Consider the following 10,229-nt stretch of genomic DNA (forward strand, 5'->3'; position numbering starts at 1 on the left):
GTCTGTCCTAACTGGAATCCTAAGACAGAACAGCCAGGATAAAGATGTCTCAGGGATTCTGTCTTCCTCTTAACTCTTCTTAAAGGCTGCTTAATTTAAAGGTGTTTTAATATACCCCACCCCAAATAACCCAGAATTAAGGCAAGAGATACAGGGTGTACAGATATTTCCAAAAGATGACATTCATTCCAATATAAAATGAATAGCATTGTATTAACGTTTATTTCTAATTACAAGAAACAGAATATCAGTCCCTTATTTGTACAAAAATACCTGAAAGATTACAATTAGGTTCACAAGCCAAAAAGCTATTTACAGTATGAAGCAAAGCATATTGAATAAAGGTTTTGTCTCTTAAGTTAATACCTTTTGCATTCCCTGAAACTTTAAACTTTATTCCATTTTACAGTCACTAAATCTTGCATTGTGACAATATAATTTACGATAAGCAAGTCTTGCCACTGGAAAGGTGCATTGATTGGTCAAACTGTCAGGTATTTAGTGCAGAAAAGATAAGACAAAACATCTAAACTGAGGCACGTGTTTCTTCAAGATTAATTAACAAATAAAAAGGTTTGTACTTTAACACCTATCGTAACATAACTTAACTAGTAACCTCATTACCAAAATGGTTTGGCATTTTCCTTCTCAACATATTCAAGATTGCTACATGAAGTATTTATTTAGAAAATAAAATCACAGGCAAAAAGATAAAAATTCAACAGGCTCCAAAACAACCCTGAGCATCCCCTTTACATTCATGTCATTTAAATACAAAAATAAGAGTCAAATGTCCTTCAGTCCTTGGTATTCTGAGCTGGCAGCCAGCTGAATCTGTTGGAAAACTAAGGTGGTATTGACTGTTTTCCAGCAGAAAGAAGACAAAGCAGTGATCTGCTTAAGTAAGATTGTTGCCACTTTGAAGGTGGTCACTTTCTCAAAACAGCTCACTTTAGCTGGGAAAAGTACAAAAGACTAAGTCAACCATCTACATACAAAAATCATGATTCATAGTCAAACTTTTATTCTCAATTTAAATAAGATGCAAGGTTTTTCTTTTTATAAATATGAAACACTGCAAATACTATCTGCCTACTGGGAAAAATGCATGGTTGTCACTAAGCTATGTAAACAGAAAAACTTAAAAACTATAGCATAAATGGTCTTATTAAACTGGTAATGTAGTCAATACAAGTATCTTTTTTTCTCCTAATAGGGGCCAAATAGAAGCATGCAAAGTGAAGTCAGACTTAAGTTAGCTTAATTTCAAGGTTTTCAAATACATTGTCTAGAAAGCAGGAACACTCATTTCACTATGTACAATTAAAAAGAAAACAAAAAACAAAGCAAAACAAAAAAAAAGGCTTCTACTAAAAACAAAATCAAGTTTCTTCATTTTTAATATCTAGACATTAAATGGAAAACAAAATACTAAATGTGTTCTGTAAACTAAAATACAGTGTTTCTATACCATTGACATAGTTATAAGCTGATATGGACGACTCAGGCAGGTTATGGTTTGTCTTAAGCTATTCTCAACACTACATGAAGACCTAAAGGCGTAGGATTGGTTTTCCTTCTTTACCCTTCAAGATGGCTAGGATTTCGAACCCAGTGGCAAGGATCAGGAAGGATGAAACTAGCCTGCATCAATCATTTACCAGCTTACAAACACTCCTCTGTTCTGCACTACGCTCCGCAAGTTCCCAGGGTGGAACACTTCCCACCGAGGCTAACTGGGAAGTTAATTCAGTAGCAGTTCCTGCACCAGCTGCGTGGCTCAAGGTCTGGTCATTGCAACTGGTGGATGGAGGGGAGACTCGTCTAACTTTAATACTGATTTATCATCAGAAAGAGTTATCGTGTAAACATTAAACAATCGATTTAAACATTAACAATAAAGTAGTTCTGACGACAAACCAGCACCAGAGCAGGACACGTGCTTGTCTGCCATAGGTACTGGTGTGCTTTAGCGGATCACGCCAGTTGCCTCGGTGGATGATACTGCCAGCAGCTAGCTCACAATCAAATGAGCTTCCATTCCCAGGATGTTCTTTCTCACCGTGTAAACTGTTATGGCCCTACAGAAAGCAGAAGGGGTACGGTTCTTTTTATGCCCTATTCCCCAGGAGAGCTTTGTGTCACTGTAGCTTTACTATATGGAAAGAGCTCTTTGAAACAGTCTGAAAATTCAAGGAGCTATAAAGCTAAAAACACTGCTTTGTTTTTTGTGTGGTTTTTTTTTCTTTTTTATTTTGTCATACTAAGACTACCCGCAGAAGAATCTTCTCACAAAAATGGTGGTTCCAAATACAAGTGTAGTCATTCAGTCCTATTCTATTTAGTAACAGTAAGTTTCCTCAGGAAAACAGTCAAAAGGCTGTAAAAAACAAACCACCACTCCAATAATAAAAATTTGTGCATAGAATCTAATACAGTCTTTGCATGACTGAATGCCACTAATATGCCATCAACATACTACAGCCATAATGCTACAAGTCAACAGTTTTAAGAGTACATATATGGTGGTATGTTCTTTTAGAATTGTATCCTCATTGCTTCTTCAAAGACATCTGCAGATCATCGAACCTCAGGTCTCCAGAGAAGTTTTGAGACACACGCGCGAGCACACACACACACATTTCTTGTTTTTCTTCTAGATCCTTTTAGGCTGAAGCATTCCATACATTTTAGGGTGCAGATTAATACCCAACTCCTGCATGAATTTTAAAAGCCACATCAGCTCCTAATATAGGCTGCATACAATATCCGAAACAAAGTAGGAGTGCAAAAAAAGTGATCAATACAAAAAGTAAACACACTAGTCTTAATTGTCAAGATTATTCCAGGGCAAGAGTTCTTTTCAAAGATTTCTCTTCACACTTGTTCCTGTTAAGTGGCCCAGCCAAGATAGTTTCCAGTTTTGTTTCAAATTTACTCATGGTTTTACATACCCTCCCCCCACTTTTGGGATGCTGGGACACTCAGCAGCAATCACTCTTAGGTGTTAGACAAACCAGCAATCTTGGTCTGTTGGCACCTGTCGAATCCATCCCTTTCAGAGTCCCAAGGTGCATAATATTTTTATTTATTTTTACCAACTTACAAATCTGCCAATTCCCCAGTGTCAACGTTCTCTTTACAACTACTCTTCTAGCAAATCCAGTCTTGAGTGAGAGTCAGATTTGAGGTCATAAGGCCACTCGGATGCAGTGGTGTTTGAGTTTGCAGGGCAAGACTCCTTTGTTTAGTTGATAGAATTCAACAAGCTGGATTAGATCACTGAATTTGGTGTTCCCATCATCCAGGCTGAAAAATATCTGTCCATCATCTTCGCACTGGGGAAACAAAACATCCTTTTCAAGTTAGTCTGCACATGAAGAGATGCAAGCGTGGCAAAACATAAAGAGCAGAAGCGCGTGATGTAAGGTAAATGATGGGCACTGCCCGAACCACCTCGTGCCCAGAGATCCTCACAAAAATATGCACAGCACTAGAACAGAACGTACGTTAACCCACCTCGAAATGTTTTGTTTATGAAAATGAAAGCTTGTGGGTGGAGTAATTCAAAGTTGTAGCGACAGCACTAGTCTTCATTAAAGCAAAAATATTCCAAAAATATCTGTTAACTGTTTGTAAAATGGGCAAGCGAAGCAAAGCAAGAGGGTCTGGACCAATAGAGAGGTCTACATAATTTTAAACTCCTGACGCTCTTTTTGACCGAGATAAAAATCACAGGTTCTCAACATGTCAGTGTAATGTTACTTTAAGCAAGACAGTCTTGGATAACTGTCAGAATAAAACTTTTTCAAGATTCCCTATGTTATTCTAGGTTTGCCTAAGCGATAGGGAGGCAACTGCTGCTGTTAGTCACGGAGAACAAGTTCTGCACATTACTTACATACCCAGGCAATGTTAACACAGAATTTTAATCAGACATCTGAGAGTTTTAAAGACTATTTGCTAATGGAAACATCCCTGTTAATTACATCAGCAATTAATAAGAGATCTCTTCAGATGTTGGCAAAGCTTCATGATTTAGAATTTCTTTTTTTTGTGATCAGTAGCAAAAATAATCTACTTACCGGCAAGATTTGAAAATGCTTTATTTTTTGATGATGGCACAGCGTAAGTACAAATGCCTTTGGATTGCTTTGGCTGTCCCGGAGTAGAAATAGTCTAGGAGAGAACATTTTTAAGTACACGCTGAATACCACAATCCATTTCTTCATAAATAATCAGAGCTGCTAAGTCATTTTATGCTATTGCCTGTATCTTCTTTAGTTGCATTATTAGGTGATTCTATAACTGGCAATATGCTCTCGATTTTTATGCCATGGCTATGCAACACTAAATAGATGAAAGAAGAAGTGAAAGATTCATTACAATAGTTTGTTCCTTTATGAATGTATGTACAAGGCTTTTTTAAAGGGTCTCTCTAATGAAGCTTTCCATTACTGTTATATACTCTCGTAAAAAAAATGTTATCATTTAACTCCAAAGCAAATCTGGATTTCTGTAGATGGGAAAGTAATACATGAGAATCTGTTCAACCTCTCCAGTACCTTGCATCATTTACAGAAATCCAGTGTTAGCAAAATTACATTTAAGTTAAATGGCTGCAAATTACACAGAAACAGCTCAATACTTTTAAAAATGACTTATCAGTTAAGTAGCATTCGCATTATCAAGCTAGGGAAAACACATTGGTTTTTCCTCTAAAACAGTCACAGGATTTTTCCCTCGGCATCACTGTAAGAGAATATACTGTAGGAGCAATATCACACAGTATGTAACTGCCACTTGTAAAGTTGACCCACAAAATTGAAGTCCCAACTCAAACGATTAAATACATACGTATGAGAAAAAAAAAATCTAGTCAAAAGTGCTTCTTTCCCTTGACATTTATGAGCTACAGAAGGAAAATCCCTCTAGGCCACAGAAAACAAGAATACATCTTTGGCAAAAGGCTCACAGTGCTAATCACTAGTGGATTTATGAGATGGCCAAGCATGGTACTGGGGCAGGCCTCAAGCCCTCTTTGTTGCTAACCACTAAGCCAGGAACACACTTTTCCAAGGCTGACCTGCAAGAACTGCTTGTGAACCCAAAAGAACTTACTCCAGCTCCTCAGAATCGATTGAGAAATGTCAATACCACAAAAATGCACGATTGTCCCTAGGCCTAGTCCAATACTCAAAGACGGGCCTGTCTTGCCACCACCAGAAACCATGCACAGTATTAGGACGTTCCTTTTGAGTCCTGGCAAGACCAGATGTGTGGAAAAGGGACCGAAAACTTTACATACTGGGATCCATCTCAGGCAGAAAGATTTTACCCACCCTGTGGTTACTGCAGTGCCTGCAGGTAAGCCTAAATTATCTTTGATGCAGCCATTTCAGCCAACACTCAATATCATAAGGTGCTGGCACAAAGCAAGGCTCAGCACAACTTATCCTGCAATTTTTCACTCAACCTCTGGCAAGCAACAGGTTGTCCACACAAACAATGACTGAAGATAGGACGCATCCTCAGCCATAGCTTCCAGAAACAGTCGAGTGGTAGCAATACCAACTGCATACATACATTGCTGAACATCTTACATGAGCCATCAGAAGTCAGTTAACCTTCTGCTCTTCTGTTCAAGAACGCACAGAACAGGGAAATGCAGGTAAGACTTTTCTGTCCTGAAAACCATGATCCTTAGATCTCAGAGCACATAGGTAACATGATTCTTTTGCCACTGCTGACTGACCCCACTACAGCCAATCTTCACCTTCCACAGTGAGTAAGCTGGCTAGGCACAAATTTAACATTGCCTCAAAGGCATTAACACATTTATGAAAACCTCAAGATGGACAGGTCGCTAGACTCCTATGGCAACAAGTCAAAACAAGCCCAAGATTGTAAAGCAGATCTGTAGTGTGAGAGAACCAGAAACCCAACAAGTTAGCAGTGCTATTTTGCTTTCTCAGCGTCTCTTCTCTGATCTCAAGTAAAACCCAACAGCCTTATCCCAACAAATGCCCAAAGCAATAAAAAAGACTGCTTGATGAGTATGTACATGCACTAGCAATTTCTATTTCTCTAATGCATTTCATTCTTCACTAAGATTAGTGATGCTCCTGAATCAGAAAATGCCAACACAAGGTTTGAAGGTCTTGACCATCTCCTGAAAAGCCATGAGGAGAGTTTCTACTTTAACCATGACAGCAGTGAAGCTACTGAACTGGAGGCAACCATGCCCTTCCCATCCTACAAATAAAAAAATGCTGAATGCAGTTCAAACAACTTCCCTTCAATAATCGTAGCTACACATAAGTAAGGGAAACAGAGTTGCTCAGGAGATACTTAAATCTCAACTACAGACATTTTTAGGAAGCCCTAGAACAGGTACTGTCACTTCTTTGCTCTAGAACAGAAACAAATTATGAGAAATCATAAAATGATCTCTAAGGACCCTTCCAGTCTAGGCCATTCTATGATTCTATGACCATCATTAACTGCTCTGACTCAAGCAAAAGAGCACAAAGCGCTGATTATAAATTTGTGGGCAAATGGCTAGGTAGAGCTTTGCCTGAAAAATATGTCCTCAATGCAGAAATTATTTTCAAATTCTAACATTCTCTAAATCTTGATTGCCTCTGTTGGGAAAAAGAGATCTTAAGTGTATTCTTAGTAGTCTGTACTTCAAATCAAGTGTTAGAACCCACTCCTACAAACATAGTGACTACAAACATGTGACTTTTTGAAATCCAGGCAGGTTACAATGGAACTACTCAAGAACCAGGTTACTTAGAAGTGCTCGCAAACCTGTAAGCCCTTACAGCAGAAAATGCGCTCTTGTCTATAACACTTACCATCAGACCCTAAATATTAAGCAACACGAATACCTACCCATCTACAAGCCCTTGTTGCTTAATAATCCTGTGAGATTCTTCTCTAGAGATTCTGCCATGAAACCAGTGCTGTGTCCTATGAATAACTGGAGGCGAAAGGAAAGAGAGGATGGTTAAAAACAGTAACATGGGCAACAGTTTTTTCCACACACTAATTATTTAAACATTTTAAAAGTGGGTACAGTTTTGTTACAGAATATAAAATATCTTTCATCAATCTATATAAAAACCAAATCAATATAAAAAAAATGCACCCACTGTTGCATCTACTTAATGTACCAAGTAGACAGGCATTAACTCCATGTGTTTTCTGATTTGCAGATGTACAATTAGGTTGACAAGAGAAATCTCTTACAATACTGCCTTTTCACAGCTTCTTGAAAATGCTGGGACTAAACAATTCTTAGAATACAATGTATATGCTAACAAGTTAGAATCAAGTCCCTTTAACTCTCAAATAATGAAACGCACTTTAACCTGTGCTTTCAAGGGTGGAGTTAAAATGTTCCTTGTTTTACTGTTTCTCAAAAGGGTATTTTTAAATTATGTTCTACAAAACTGAAGCACAGGATAGAAACAGAGAAGAGCTGTATTTCTTCTAAGAAGTCCAGGACACTAATATACAATTTCCTATAATTTTAATAAACATAAAATTTCTAAGAGATGTTCAGGACTGCCATAACAGGTATCTGTATTTTGCGTTATTTGGATATTATGAAATGAATGCTATTTTGAAGACTCAATTTCACTCTTTAAAGATTATCACTCACTGAGTTTCCTTATCTAAAACAAGAATTGACTTTTGGATTGATTTAAACAGACACACTCATAGAGTCTCTGTTTTTATAAAATACAAGTTTCAAAAGATTAATATTGAAGAAAAGCTTGAATGTGCCTTCAAAGGAAAACAAGGTACTTCTACTATGTTGGTGTGGGTAAGCATATTAATGACACAGAACTGACTGATAAACACTGTATCGAGGCATTAATACTACATGACTGCACTCTGTCTCTGTATGAAATATAACTTTTATTTACCCATACAGGCCTCTGATACTATGCTTATAAACCAGCAGAAGTTACCTGTACTCAGTGTGGAAGGATGGAGTGGACTTTGGCTACCCAAGATGTTCATTCTTGTGCTACGTTTCTATAGAGAAAATGAATTACCGTTAAATCCACATTAAAGCCTCAACAGAAGAGAATTAGTGCACATGCAATACAGATTTAATTTACAGGAAACTGGGGGCTGGGCAAGTTTATGCAAGGATGAGGAAAAAGAAATGCAACTTTGAAGGGGGCTAATCTACAAGCAGCAGCTCATTTCAGTTGGCTTAAAACAGAAGCCAGATGTTAATGATGAAAGCTCAGTATCTTAAAAAAAAAAAAAAGGAAAAAAAAAAGAAAATTAAAAAAATGACAGAAAAAAGAAAAGTCTGATATGTTTCTGCTCAGGCAAAACACCAGGCACTCAGTAAACCAAGCAGTATTTCCCTCCCGTACATAAAGCACCAGCTAGTGCTTCAGTAATGACTCCTAATCCCTAAGAGACGAGCATGTGGGAAAACTTGTACTGCGGCTGTCTGTCCACAAGACACTATAAACAAGTTACATCAGTTTTCATTGCAAGAGGTCCTGCCTCTTGTATATTCTGCAATTAAACTTACTGGGAGCAAGCCATTAGTCAGAGCCCCAGCCTCTTCCATGTGGGGAAGCATTTAATTTGACATATTCCTCCTCAGAGACTGGTTTTGCAAACTGGCAGTAAAGTTCTGGTGGGTCTGCTTTCCCCCTCAACTTTCCTCTGGACACTAGGGGGACAGAGAAGCAGTGGTAGAAGGTTGTTGTGAATGTGACAGTTTTGCTAAAGATGGATATTGACTTTCAGATCTGCATGCTTGCAGTGTGATTGCTTCAGGTCGGAGCTAAGCTATACTGTGACCAGCACTGCACTAACATCATAGCACGCTCTGTGTTTCGGCTCTCAACAGACACTTACTAATTACAAAAACAGAAAAGAAGAGAAGATAGCTACCCTCCAAGCATGTCCTTCTTCCAAGGCAGCACTCTAAAAAATCAATAACTCTTCCTATTTGCCCCGAAAAATCCATTGCTACTAGTGAGTTTTCAGATACACTTCTCTGAAAAGGAATTGTCACTTGTTTCAAAAAACAGGGAAAGAAAAAACCATCTTGAGAGTTTCAGTTCAAAATGTTTACATTTCAGAAGACTGTCCAAAGTTATCCTTCAACAGCACAGCAAATACATCTCTCTTTTTTTTTTTCCCCTTCCAATAAGATTTGCAGACACAAAAATAGACGCCTTCTCTTTTTAGGCCTCAGGGGAGGGAGAGGATTCAAAATCTGTATTTGCCCAAGTTGCCCACTATTACTATATTCCAGGCATTTTCAGGGCCAGTTGGGATCCAAATATAGGATCTTCACTTTTAGATAGCTAACAGTCAGCTCTTGGCCCAACATATTTTAGGAAATTTACGTGCTCGTTTTGCCAGACCTAAGCTGGCTTCTGCAGAGATAGCCAGATGTCTCTGTACTGTACATCTCAAAAGTGCCTGACGTATCCAAGATTTTTCAGTCATGTGGATCATGTAAGCCTAAGCTAATGGAGAGCCAACCACGTAAAGCTGTACTCATGCGAAACGTGAACTTTACATTGATTTGCTACACAATGCTGAATTTACATTTCTGAGCGCAGAATTTTCCACTTTTAAAATGCAAAAGCAAACATATCTTTCCCAACATCGTACATTAACGAGGTAAAGTTCATTACTTACGACTGGAGTGGAAAAGTGTGGAAGCATGGCTTTTCTCTGCTGGGGAATTCTGTAATTCTGATAGAGTAGCATTCCGTACTGCCAACAGAAATGCAAGGACATTATTATTCAAATATATCCCTAGGAAAAAAACTGTAGTGATATCATACCACCACTTACAATGGAGCAAGATGCCACCAGTTTATTATTTTCATGATCAGAAGCTGCCCCAAAGCAATTTGCATTGAGTAACAGTGATTGGCAGGTGGCAATTGAGCAGCAAATATGCATGACAAGTTTTATTTAAAAGATGGCACTTTTGCAAGCTTGAGTGAAATATATGGGTGATTTCTGCCACTCGGCTATCACTGTATTTTCCCAGTAGAATATAAGCTCTCACTCGAGGTCACAACACATATAGTAACTCCCCCTGTATTTATCCTCTAGTAAAGTGAACTTAAAAAAAGGTTTTGCATAGGACGTTCAAACTCAGTTTTCATAATGATGAAAAATCAGAACCTTTGTAAATCATTAACTGTTTTAATGAATTTCAGCAG

General features: G+C 38.1%; 1 protein-coding gene across 1 annotated transcript in view; it reads right to left on the minus strand.

The window, feature by feature from the left end:
• Nucleotides 1-3,065: 3,065 nt before the first annotated feature.
• Nucleotides 3,066-10,229, minus strand: part of LOC104279262 (growth factor receptor-bound protein 10-like) — a 23,888-nt gene continuing 16,724 nt past the window's right edge. Inside the window, 7 exon segments of the mRNA XM_009876475.1 lie at nt 3,066-3,338; nt 4,086-4,179; nt 6,898-6,985; nt 7,983-8,049; nt 8,935-8,968; nt 8,970-9,040; nt 9,694-9,771. Of these exon segments, the coding sequence (XP_009874777.1) occupies nt 3,192-3,338; nt 4,086-4,179; nt 6,898-6,985; nt 7,983-8,049; nt 8,935-8,968; nt 8,970-9,040; nt 9,694-9,771 (579 nt within the window). The 3' untranslated portion in view covers nt 3,066-3,191.

Source organism: Apaloderma vittatum, unplaced genomic scaffold (genome assembly GCF_000703405.1).
Source record: "Apaloderma vittatum isolate BGI_N311 unplaced genomic scaffold, ASM70340v1 scaffold27429, whole genome shotgun sequence".
Lineage (NCBI taxonomy): Eukaryota > Metazoa > Chordata > Aves > Trogoniformes > Trogonidae > Apaloderma > Apaloderma vittatum.